Raw genomic sequence first — 13,095 nt, forward strand, 5'->3', positions numbered from 1 at the left:
CCATTTCATAGAATCATAGAATGGCCTGGGTTGCAAAGGCCCACAGTGCCCATCAGTTCCAACCCCCTGCTGTGTGCAGGTCGCCAACCAGCAGCCCAGGCTGCCCAGAGCCACATCCAGCCTGGCCTTGAATGCCTGCAGGGATGGGGATCCACAGCCTCCTTGGGCAACCTGTTCCAGTGCCTCACCACCTCTGGGGGAAAATGATGATGCTTATAGAGAAAGCAGATGCTGCAATCCAATGATGTTAGTTTCAAAATCCTTCTTATCTTCATGAAATTGAAGAACTCCTTAGACAATATCCATACCTTTATTCAATCAGTATAAAATATTGTCTTGTTGACTAATTCATCTTTTAAATACCTTATGTAATCTAAAGATGTTGTGTACTTTTAATTAGAAAACCTGGATGCCTCAGGGAGTTTTCATTTGGTTTCAGAGTAGTTTGTCACTGACTGGTGGCTTGTAATGATGGCATGTCGGTGTATCATTTGACTGGCCATCTCCCTGTGTCCAAATAAAAAAATAGCCATGGTTGGCATCTTTATAGCCCTCCTAGCCCAGGCATGCCACTAATTGAGAGGCTAAACTGTACGTGATGGCCTCATGTGCATCCATGGTGTGGAGAACTGGTTGTATCTGTAGCAGGAAAGCATTTTATTAACAGGCAGTTAAGAGCTATAGCAATCCTATGCTGACCATTCTGTACTGTAGTTTGTTACAGATCTTTGTTTTGTTTTTAATGCACCTGCAGAAATAGTAAGTAACTGCATACATTTTGACTTAGTAGGATGTACTTAATTAATCCTGTGACACTGATGTGCTATGAGAGGGGGAGAGCCTGCTTTTAGGAAAAAAAGTGACTTGGCAGGAATCTCTCCTAGTCCCTCAGTTGACTCTGTGACTTGGATAGTATGTTAGTAAACTGTCCTGTTTTGTAGGCAGTCGTGTCACTTCTTTGTTCATTTTGATCATGTATTATGGACTAATAATCTGTGTGGTCAACTGGATCTTCCACATGGAGCCAGGAGCCTAATGAAGCTGGTATTTATGGGGGCACAAACTCTGTTAAGGGGGAGAGGAGAGATGAGCAGAGCCCTTCAGGAGCCTGGTTGCAAAACCTATGCAAAGAGAAAATGGAACACTTCAGCACGCTGCACAGTAACAGGGTGTCTGCTTCTGATGTTGCATGCACCTACTCTTAACAAGCTTTCATTTTGTATTTTTACATTATTTAACTTATACTCTATTAGACAGAGAACTTCTGTTTTTCTTATTTTAGATATTGCAGACATAGAGCATGAATTAACTTCTGCCTAATGAGTGGTTTAAAATATTTATGCCTTGCTGAGCAAAAAGCTAAAAGCAAAAATGTGTGCAAATCACCCACACGTCTTTCTGCAAGCAGAGCTTTAATCTGGGCAATTCATTCAGTGCTTTACAGTAAGTTATTTCCAAAAGTGATACATTCATCATTCTCAAAGTCACTGTTAGTGTAATTCAAGCTCCAGCTTACCAACAAGAGCTGCAACTGTGGTCAGAGCGCTTTGATTTCGGAGAACTGAAGTCTGATGGAAAGATCCTTTTTTTTCCCCACATCTCATTTCCCAGACAACACGTGGGCATTGCACAGTTGCATCCAGTCATGTATTCTGGTAATATTACTCTTTGGAATTGAATGCTTGTGATGTGACTGTGTTACGTTTACAGTGGGATTGTTCTTTCTACAGTGCTGGAACCATGTTATTAGGAGCTGCAATTGTCCCAGCACTGCAGGGGGGGATGAAACCTGTCTGTATAGTATGTGAACTTTGAATTGGGATTCAGTGTATTTTGAATACAAAGCGGTTTACCCAAAAGTGATGCTTCCACACAAGAGGTTGAGAAAACAAAAATTTAGTTATAGAGACTTCAGAAGAGAAAGCTGACATTTGTCAGTTGTGCACCTGTTCAGAGGTGATGGTTTTTAATACTTCTGTCTCCAACTCAGAGGAGATAAGCCCCTGGAAATGATTTTCTATAGGTATGTTTTAATAAAACATTTCTGTATAATGTCATTTACTCCCTTTTCATTGTCTAACAATACGAAATTTTTGTTGCCAACATCCTTCTCTTTCTTTGTGTAGACTTTCTTCACGTGGCAGCTGCCCAGTGTATGGTCCATGAGATTCATCCCAGGAGCTTTACGTTACCATGCCTGCTGCTGAACGAGACATCTTTGAGTCCTTCTGCTGCTGGAGTGGTACAGAGCTGGTCTGGTATGAGGAGAGAGTATGGAACTGCTGAAACCAACCCTTCCTTGCTAATGGATGAGGAAAGTTTCCTGTGTTGCCTTTGGAGCGATAACAACACCAGTTGTTCTTTGTACAGAGGAAACATGCAAGCAAGGATGCTTATTCCTTCAGATATAAGCATCTCTGCATCTGAGGAAAGAGGTAGGTTTCTCTGTCAAGGGTGTAGTAAGCTCCTTTAAAAAACACATTGTTTTTTAGTAGTTCAGAAATGCTTAATCCATTTCTTTTATTTAGATTCAAATTGGAACATTGAATGTTGGGTTGAAGGCAAGCTGGATCTGTTAGTTTGTAGCCTGCAGTTCCTGAAGTTTCACGTGAGACTTGATATGAAGGTTCATCTTTTATATGCTGTGTAAGTACAGGCTTAGATTTCTCACTGTTAGCATTACAAATCTGAAAGCATTTCCTAACACATCAGCATTGGTCTCTCAAGCTTGTAGCACAGTAGTGGCATCAGCTTCACAGGCAGGTGATATTTTATGTACCTTACCTTACCTTAAAGTAATCTAAGACTATGCAGAGAAAAGCTCACGGTTCTATCTTTGAATGAAAAGCAGTTAGCATGGAGAGTCTCTGCTCTATTCTTTCCCTGTTTCTCAAAATGCTTAAACTATTGACCACTATTGGCTTGCTGAAGTATCTTTGCTTTTGCACTTGCTAAATTCAAAAGCTGCAGTCTGGTTCTACCTGTTTATGCTTTCTACCATAATGTTCTCTCAGAGTAATTAAATGACTTGGTGTTTAACATTGTGTCAAATGTTGCTCTGATCACACTGGTGGGAGGCATCCATCTGTGCAGTTGTCACTGTCATAAATACTCTGTGATGGTAATTATCCTGACTCTGGGGTGGCGTCGCCTGTCTGATGTTATTGTAGGTGGGTCTACTTGATTCTGATTTCACTGTTCCTCTTGTACTGATGGATTGGAGGGAATGATGTAACATACAGATTGAATTTCTTGAGGAAGCCTGCTCCATAAATAGTTGACCATGCTAAGCTTGCAGGCGGCAACTTCTATTTAAAATACAGAGCTAGATGGCTGGTATCACTTGCCATAAATTATACCTGTAGAGAATGTAGGAAACAACAGAATGTGCTGGTAGCAAATATGGTTGTAGGGGGACATAATACTTTAAAACTGAAATCAGATTTTGAGTGGGAACCCACAGATTTCCAGTGTTCCTCATGACTGTGATTTTCAACATAGCGTGTTTTTGTAGAAGTACATCTCACTTCATTCAGTCTCAACTGCAGAAAAATCTTAGCCAGTAATCCTGGTTTGGTTACTTTGTGCTGCAGAGTCAAGGTGCAGTGTGGTCCCTGACACTGGAGAACTTGTCTCACTTCCCAGATTTCATGATAACATTTTTCTTTTAGGGTCCCTGTGTTGCGGGGGAGCAGCTGGCAGAGCAATTCAGGTTTTACTAAGGTGACAGTTTCCCCTGTTGGCTTGCTGATACCTTAACATTTTTTTTCACGTGAGCCAAAATACCTTGAAAACATTCCCAGCTTTGAAAATATGCATTCCTGGATTCTGTTACTGCCTGGGAGTCTGGAGCTCAGCCTGGAATTCTCACGTGTAAGATAAGCAATGCATGAAAATAATGACCTAGAAGAATCTATAAGATGAAGTTTTGCTCCTCAGCAGTTTTGAGTTTTTCAGCATTCAAGATGTACCCTTTTGACTTTGCACATCCACAGTTTATTTGCTTGTAATAGTATCAAGTTACTTGGAGTAGAAGATGTGTTCTTCTGTCCAAAACAATGCTGTGCTGAGGGTACCTTCCCCAGCAGCATGTCTTTGGGAGGAGAAAGATTATTCTGAAATTTAATTAGACAAATCAGGTTAATTTTCTACCAAAATTGAACGATAGTTGTGTGTATTCTAGGAATGCTGTAAGCCCTGATGGTTGATTACATTAACTTAATCTCTTAGCCTTAGGGATCCTTTTGCAGTGGCACAGATGAATGCTTGTGGGTGAATTCTCAGTACTGATACAATTTGCCCTTTCACTGGATGGTGATTTATAGGGTGTGCTCATGTTCCCAACCTATTTGCAAGTGCCCAAAGGGAACTTCTTTAGTTCTGGGATTAGTCTGCTGTGTTCTTAAGGAAAAATCACACAATTTACCTCAACTTTTTGGTGTCATAGTTGAGTGCATCAGTTATACATTGAGCTGGAGAGCACTGACATTCTGTTAGGGACTTAGGCTCGTGTGAACCAGTCAGCCACCTCTGTGCAGTGATAAGGGGCAGCTTGTTCAATGAGGATTGACCTAGAACTGCTGTGTGCACTGAGACATGCTTATTGAAAATCCTTAACCAGGTAGCCCTGCTCCATCAGTCCTAATAAAGATAACACTTGCACAAACACAGTGTGTAGAAGTACTGAAAGCAGTGCCACGGTTGTTGCCTGACTTCTGACATGCCTCAGCACACCTGCCCAGCTGTGCTGTTGGACCTTTCTTGAAATTAGAAGAATTAGTTCTTGTATGTTTGACCATTTGTTTTCAATTGATGGATGGAAGCAGCCTTATGTCCACTTGTGCCATATTTATTTTATAAATTGAGAATAATTGGATTCAACTCTGTAGAGTTATAAGCACTGAAAACGTTTATAGATAGATCATGTTTATAAATCATATATGATTGTTATTACAAAGCTTGTTTTTCACTGAAAAATGAGTTTTTGACTAATATATTACTTACAGTGATTAATGGTAGTAGAAGCTACACTAAATTTGTTTAGATTTGATTTCACTGCCCTACACAGAGGAATTAGAATGAAATCCCAGTTGGGGTGGCAGAAGGGTGCAGTTACTCTGCTGTGGGGGAGCTGGCTGTGGTAATAGCTGCCATCAGGGGTTTGAAACCAGTCTGGTGAACTGTGGGTCTCATCACGATTGTAGCACACTTGTTTCAGGATCAAACCTGAATAATACTTTTTGTGAAATCATCTGATTTGCTTTACTTGGAAACCATTTTAAAAGGGAAAAGCTGCAAAGTAAAAGCGATCAGTTAGAAACTTTTAATCTCTTTTTCATTACAGGCAGTGTTTTTGTTCATTTGTTTTTGCAAATAAACCTTCCCCGCAGGACAAACACCTGCTATTGAAACACAGTGTAAAGAGAAATACTTTGTTTTTTGTTTGTTTTACCTTCTAGGTCAGAGGTGTCACTGGGAGATACATCTACCAGCTCCCTGAGCAGGACTGCCCTGGCTGCTCAGTGCAACTGCAGTGAGTACAGCAAATGTGACGTGCCCATGTGCCTTCCCCAAGGCTCAACCACACCTACATCATGTGGCTGAAAGGTTGTGACTGGTGTAACACCTCTTTGGTCACCCTTGATGTCAGTCAAGCCCATAGACATAGGTAAGTGTTACATAGGTTGTGAGCCTTTGTTAATGGGGAGCGGCAGCAGGATGTATTTGGATGAGGAGGAGGACGCAGAACAGGAAGGGACTTCCTGGAGCTGTCTTGGATTGCTCACTGAGCAGGAAAAAAGGCTGTTCCTGATGCTGCTTTGCAATTAAAACTCTTCTCTCCAGCAGCTCTGTGTTTCTTATGTTTTTCTTTCTTCCTTACACATACAATTCCAGCTGGATTTTCCAAACTGGAAAACAGTCCTCTAATATTTAATCAAGCCAAAGCCCTGGTGACACAGTGAATTTGATACGTGTCCATTTTGTAAACACAGTTATTACAGATCTTTGCCAAGATTGAACAGGTAGGGTCTGTCAGCCGTGGGGGGGGAAAATAGAAGTCTTATGAACTGCTTCCTAACTGATGTGCTCTGCAGACAGAACAAGGTACACATCTCTGGGTGGGGCAGTTCTGAAGATGAGGGGTTGCATTTACCATTATGGTTTTGAATGATGCCACAGGGAAAAAGTTATACATTCAGAACTGAGCGTGCCAGCATTAAAACTGTTGTTATTAGATTGTTTTGCTTAGTGAAGTATATTTTAAAAAATGAATAATGTTAGTATGTGCTCTGCCAAGGTTTAGTTGAGTTAAAAATCAGTGGGAAAGTGAAAATACGAAAACTTGTTTAATATGTCAGTAGAACAGGTGGCAGCAGAATGAGAAAGCATCATTATTTGTATCGTAACATGCCCAGAAGTGTGATGTAAAAGTTGCTGACTTTGTTTTGAAAGCTATGGCCCTTTGCTGAAATCACTTATTCATTATTTCATCTCAATGCAACTAACTTGGAGAATTTGGATAAGTAATAAGAAAATAAGTTAAGGCTTAGTGTAGTGAATCTGTACTGAAAATAATAACAGTTGTTTGGTAAGTTGAGTGAGGTTCCAGTAATACCATCCAAAGAAGACGACTGTAAGAGCAAAGAAACCCATGAATGGCCTCTTTGTGTTTAGTCCAGTACTGCAGTGCAGACTCTTATGGAGTGAACCCCCACGTTGCTCTGGGAGGCTCCAGGTGAGCCTAGCATGTTGTCTGACCACGTGGTTCAGATGCCAGGAGCCAGTTACCTGTGGGGCTGTGGGGGCAAGCTGTGGACATCCAGAGCAGACAGGGCTAAAGTGAGCGTGCACCCACTGCCTGAGACCCTCGGGAATGCTTTCTTTTCAGGTAAGGCACATGCTGTTTAATCTGCAGTGGTTTTTAACAGGATATCAGCCTTGCATGAGAGGAACTCTGCTGAATGAGGACAAGGTCAACCAAAAGGCACTGTACTTACACAGTGATATGAAAAGGTCTTATTAACAGGTAAAAGTAGGATCTCAGTTCCTTGCCTCTGTCCAAGGAAGAGTGAATGTGATCGCAGTCATCATTTTAAATTGCCCGTCTATTTCCTCCTCCACAGAGTTCTCCGAATCCTTGTGGGAACTTCCTGAAGCCCCCTTTTTCCCTCTGCCTTAATGTAGCTCTGTGGGAAGCCTTTTATTCATAGCCATAATCACGGTAGAAGGATGGGAAGATTTAGAAATTGTGTGTACAGTATGAGGATGTCATTTCCTGCCTGTTAAGGAGCTGAGCAAATGGCTTTGTACAGCATTCCCATCCCTTTCAAGCCTTTCTTCAGCAAATCAGATAAGCTAGTACTTGATTACTGGGGAGAAGCATGACCAAGGCAAGAAATACTTGTAATTTTAAGGCAAATGTTAGGTCAGACAGCAAATCCTGATAGCTGAGCGTGTAGCAGTGCCAGGGTGAACTTTCACAGTAACATTACACAACGTTGCTCTCTCATACGTTGTCTGTAGAGCAACTGTTGAAAACTGAACTTAAAGTGTGAAAGAAATTCCCAAATCAATAGAAGTCATTACAGCCAGCAGTCACAGGCAGTGTAAACTCGTCTATTAATTTGTCTGCAGTAAAGCCTGAACCTCCTTTGAATGTGCATCTAGAAATGACAGAGAGAGGTCAAGTGAAGATCTGCTGGTCTGAGCCTGTACCGATGCCATACCCGCTCCGGTATGAAGTGAACATCTCTGGAAATCCAGGTCAAAATGGCTGGCAGGTGAGTCAGCCCTGCTCTCCCTCTTCCTTTCTTTTTCCTGAATTGTTGTTCAATAATAATAGGTTCTGATAATCCAACAGGTGGTTCAAGTTGCTTTAAATACCTCATTAGACGTAGACAGTATGCTGCTTGATTCTTCCTCCTTTGCTCAAGTGCGGTGCAAGAATCATTATGGTCCGGGGTTATGGAGTGAATGGAGCACACTGTATAATCTGAATGTGGGAGGTAGGTCACGTGCAGTCACCTGGAGTAGACTTCTAGGATACAGTAAATTTTCCAGTGTTTGTTTTGTGGAGTCAGTGTGTGTGAGAACATTATCCAGGGAGGTGCAGTACACTGTGCATGAGTTGGACCGAGAATTCCCGTGTAAGCTCTTTAACCTTCTGCTTCTCTTCTCGTAGCTTTACCTGAGGTTGTGCTCTTTCCTTTGTAGAAGATTAGCAGTAAGTGATAAATGCATGCAGACTGCATGGTGATCTCCATGACACCCCCGTGTCTGGCCCTATTGCTTTCTGACCTAGGAGAAGCTGGGTCTTTCACTTACGCTTCTGTGAGTTGTTTTCACTGTCCTGGTGTTTTCTGTCAGTTCATTGCTATTTGCCTAGGGACAGTAAAGGTTATTTTTATTAGAGCCTGTAAGCACGAGTTATGGAAGGAAACAGTCAACGATCTGTTCCTGCTCCTCTGCCCTATGGCAGTGCATAGTAGTAAACCTGGAGGAAGCAGGTGATGTAGAGGTACAACTGGATAATAGTAATTTTCTGTCGTTCTGTGGTTTTTGTTGTTCTGATTCTGATCTCAGTGGATTTCTTCTTTTTTCTTGTAGCTGAAGTGCTGTACTTCCCTACTAAGATACTGACCAGTGTTGGTTCTAACGTTTCATTTCATTGCATCTATAAAAACAAAACCAAGAGCGTAGCGTCCAAGAAGATTGTTTGGTGGCTGAATTTAGCAGAAGAAATCCCAGAAAGTCAGTATACGCTTGTGACCGATCGCGTAAGCAAAGTTACTCTTTTCAACTTGAAAGCAACAAAACCTAGAGGAAGTTTCTTCTATAACGCATTGTACTGTTGCCATCAAAATAGGGAATGTCATCATAGATACGCTGAATTATATGTAGTAGGTAAGAGTCCAGATGATTTTAAATTACAGTTTTGGTGCATTTTAATAGTAAGGTCAATCTTCTTAAACTCCACTTAGCTTTTATCAAATGGTTACAACTTGTAATGCATGTTTTTTGTGTAAACAATTCTATCTTATTAATAACTTCTAATGTGTTTTAATTAGATGTGAATATCAATATCAAATGTGAAACTGATGGGTACTTAACTAAAATGACTTGCAGATGGTCTGCAAACCCAAACGCGCTGCTCTTGGGGAGCTCCTTGCAGTTAAGATACCACAGGTGTGTATAGCTTTTAATTCACGTTCATGTTGTTTGGAAAGCATTACTCAGAAAATATTGTTACAGCAAAGAACCAGGAATAGATGATAAAATGTGTAAATACAAAACGTGCTCGCTTCCTGTAAGCCAGACTTCTCAATTGGAACTCCAGAGGTATTAAACATACGTGCAAATGAGGGCTATGGGTATCTGAGTGATGTAGATTTTATTTTTTATTGACCTCCTCTTCTGCATTTGTGAATCTTGTAGGTGCAGTTCAGAAGTCAGTTCTATAAATACAGTTTAGAACACAGATATTTATTAACTCAGCTGTGGCACTGACCTACATCTAACTGAACTAATTACTGAACCCACCTTTTGGGGTTTTCTCAAGTCAGTCTTTCTTTCTGCTTGCATTGTATGAGTGAATGCAAGTTCACTTGGCTATTAACGTGGATGTATTTGCTTCTATCAGTTATATAGGATCTTCTAGTTGCTTATTTCTACAGACAGTAAAGAAGTGAAAAAGTAGTAGCCAAAAAAAAAACCAACCCAACAAAACCACTCATTGACAGAGCACTGGAGCAGGAGCCCAGATTGGCTCTAAAATCTCTGTCCTTGGAAGGAGACCTTGGGATCTCAGCTGGGCAGGATGCTGGGCAGCCTCATCAGACTGGAGCTCTGTCTCTCTCTTTCTACATACAGATAGTATATAAATATACAAGGGCAAAAAAAAATCTTGCTTATAAGATTCTTGGTTCAGAAAGGAGCTGTTGCTTTATGAAGGTGATGTTGTTGGTGGCTGGAGCAAGCCTTTCATTTCACTGTTCTGCAGGAATAGATGTGTAAAGCTTTTACAAAAACAAGCCCTGAGTGCCTAATCCTTTGGAAAGCTGAACTGTCCTTCCTAGTGAAGGTGGATTTAATTTCTGAACAACTTGTACCAAAATGAGTATTTCTCAGGGTTTTGTGGAATAAAGCAGTAGCTGGAATGCTTGAGATTGAACATGGGGACTTCTAGGGCAGGACTGGTGACTAAATGACACCTGAGGTAGCTTTTGTTTTGGCTGTCTGCAGAGGTCTGAATGTAATTAGTGTTGTGCTGGGCAGGGAGCCTGAAGTAAACACAGTGCTGCTCATGCCATGGTTTTATTCCTGCTTTTTCACTGTTCAGGTTTGGCTATTTTTTTTCTAATGCTACATAATAATTTGTACTTTCAGTGTTCTGCTTCATTGAGCACTGTACAGTAATGCAACTGTAATGCTAGCTGGATGCTAGTATTGAATGGGACATTTCTTTCAGTATTCTTGGGCTAAGGTTTTGTTTCATGTTTTTTTAATTGAGGGGTGCGTGTGTGTGTGTGTGTGTGTTCTGTTAATACTACAGACTGAAAGAGCAAGAATCTAAAAAAGAAGTGCCGTGGGGAATGGATGGGAGGTTTTCCACGAGCACACAGCTATTTTTCATCTTGACGTGATTCCACTTGAGAGATGAAATCCCATGCTGTACAGTGATGTGGTTTGATAGCTTTACATGTTGCTGTTTTGTTTTCATTGGCTCCTGATTACGTCTTCCTCTACGGTCAGTGCTGCCAACTGTAACAGCACAGAACTGATCATCCTGGAAAAACAGAACGCTAAGCTAAACCTAAGCAGCAGACAACTGTTAATCAGTATTAGCTGTGTTGACAGGAAGAGGAAGGATTCAGCTAAGGTTAACTTTTGGGGTCCAGCTGAATAATGAATGCCCTATCTGGCCTCGTACTGCAAGTCTGAGCTGTGCAGACGCTTAGGAAGAATTTGGAGCCTGTCCTTCCCACCTCCCATGAGACATTACTGCTATTTTGTCCGGAGCCCAGGTCTCCTCTCTTCTGTTGCCAGCTGTGATATTGACTGCCTGTGGGATTTTGATAGCACCCTCCAGAATTAATATTCGTATGGGACTTCAGTCTCCTGGAGACTTCGCTGTGCATATCTGATTGGGCTCCTGTGCTTGGACATCAGTTGGTGTTTGGGAAGTCATATTCCTGGCTGCCTTGCCTCTAAATACCTCTAAAGTAATATGATTTATAAGTGTGTGGAGATGCCTGCTCTTTTTGTACCTCTTTCTTCCTGCTGTTAGTCTGTTATCAAAAGATTTTGCACTGGGATGAGCTTTCTACGTCCTACTTTTCCTCCAGGCTAAGAGCCAAAGCTTTAAGGAACACTGCTGTGTTATTTCTCCATTCAGTGCAGAGTCAAGTTCAAGGTCTGTCCAAATAATCATTAAAAAAGTCGCACAGTTCCAGTGATAACATTTGTTTTAATTACCTCCTATATGACTGATGCTGTGAGCAGCTTATTGTTGCAGCGCATTAACTGAATGTTTTTCCTCTTTTAAGGAGCAAAATTTATTGTTCTAACTTTCCAAGTACTCCTCCAGAATCAGAGGTGAAAGAATGCCATTTCCAGAGGAATCATTCTTACGAGTGCACATTTCAGCCTGTTTTTCTTTTATCTGGATATACCATGTGGATTGAGTTTAAGCACTCGCTGGGAACACTTGAATCCTCACCAACTTGTGTCGTTCCAGCAGATGTGGGTAAGTCTAAATTTCTGCACGTCTTTCTTCCCTTGTGACCTCGGATTTCAGGCCTTATATGGTATAGGTGAAGTGCTTTGTAGCATTTTAAATAAATTATATTGTGGAAAGAACATAAACGCTTAAGAACTTCAGTGTTGTCTTCTAAAAAAACATTGGATCGAATGTTATTTCCATAGATTTTCCTTGGCATGGGGGTAGACTAGTAGCTAGTGCCTATAAAATGACACACTTAGTTTTGTATGTTTATCCTTTTGAGTGTTTTGCAAAGACACCCAGAAGAAGAAGAAAAAAAAATAGTTTGGTAAAAGGCAGTCTGATCTTTAAGATTCTTGATCAGTTTCTTGTTTCTGGTCCCTCCTCTGAGGGAGGGGCTGAGAGAGCTGGGACTGCTCAACCTGGAGAAGGAGTGCCAGTCCACGATAACCTGAAGGGACGTGCAGGCAGAACAGAGCCAGGCTTTAGGCATTGATACCGGTGCAGGCCCAGAGGTGCTGGGCACAGACTGGAGCCCAAGAGCTCTCAGTGCCCACCAGGCAGCACTCTGTGCTGGGCGGTGCTGGAGTGCTGGCACAGGAACCAGAGAGTGGGGGGACTCCTTGGGGATCCCCAAACCCAGGTGGCTGTGGCTGTGGTGGGGCACAGCTCTGGGGGCCCTGCTGGGGAATGACTTGGGTCGGATGGACCCAGAGATACCCCCAGCCTCAGCCATACTGTGCTTCTCTGACAGTTGTGCTTTGATGCAGTGTAGCACGATGGCACGTTCCTGTTTAAAAGCATAGGAGCTGTTGATGTTCTTGCATGCTGTTGCAAAGTTTGTTTTGTGACACACAGAGAACTGAAATTTGTGTAAAAGATAGAGGCAGAAACAGTGCTTGAGTGTTTTCAAACACTGCAAAATGTGCAAAGCAAGTCTTGTTACTGGATCCATGACTCAGAGCATTCATTGGGCGCTGTATTGCTTTGGACACATGAGAACATATGCAGAGGGAACACACTGCAGTTTTGGCTTTGTGTGACTTCTGCAAAAAGATTTTCTACATCCATCTACAGAGAGGAAGTATCACTTCTCCACCCAGATTTAGTGTTTGCAATAGCTGGTTCCTTCTGTACTCCAGATAGACCACAAAGTTCTACATGAAATAAAGCAGAATAGAGTACATATTTTATGGGAGTGGAGAGGTACAGGCACATAAAGAACATGAAATAAACCAAACTATGCCTTGCATTTCAGATTTTGATTAGTGAGCAAAACAAAACCTATTTGTTCTAACCTCACCCAGAATTTAAAACATACTTGAAGTTTTTATCATTTATTTGCTTTTTTCCCTCGCCTTCTCACTGTCCAT

The 13,095-nt window shown here is 41.6% G+C and overlaps 1 protein-coding gene across 1 annotated transcript in view; it reads left to right on the forward strand.

The window, feature by feature from the left end:
* The window catches only part of LEPR (leptin receptor), a gene marked incomplete at its 5' end in the record, with an annotated part of 40,749 nt that overhangs the window by 17,813 nt on the left and 9,841 nt on the right, over positions 1 to 13,095 (forward strand). Inside the window, 13 exon segments of the mRNA NM_001303208.1 lie at positions 692 to 700; positions 703 to 712; positions 2,124 to 2,435; positions 2,529 to 2,646; positions 5,460 to 5,552; positions 5,554 to 5,558; positions 5,560 to 5,605; positions 5,607 to 5,668; positions 7,636 to 7,781; positions 7,862 to 8,006; positions 8,608 to 8,904; positions 9,069 to 9,186; positions 11,547 to 11,746. Of these exon segments, the coding sequence (NP_001290137.1) occupies positions 692 to 700; positions 703 to 712; positions 2,124 to 2,435; positions 2,529 to 2,646; positions 5,460 to 5,552; positions 5,554 to 5,558; positions 5,560 to 5,605; positions 5,607 to 5,668; positions 7,636 to 7,781; positions 7,862 to 8,006; positions 8,608 to 8,904; positions 9,069 to 9,186; positions 11,547 to 11,746 (1,561 nt within the window).

This window comes from Meleagris gallopavo, chromosome 10, assembly GCF_000146605.3.
Source record: "Meleagris gallopavo isolate NT-WF06-2002-E0010 breed Aviagen turkey brand Nicholas breeding stock chromosome 10, Turkey_5.1, whole genome shotgun sequence".
NCBI classification, from domain to species: Eukaryota; Metazoa; Chordata; class Aves; order Galliformes; family Phasianidae; genus Meleagris; species Meleagris gallopavo.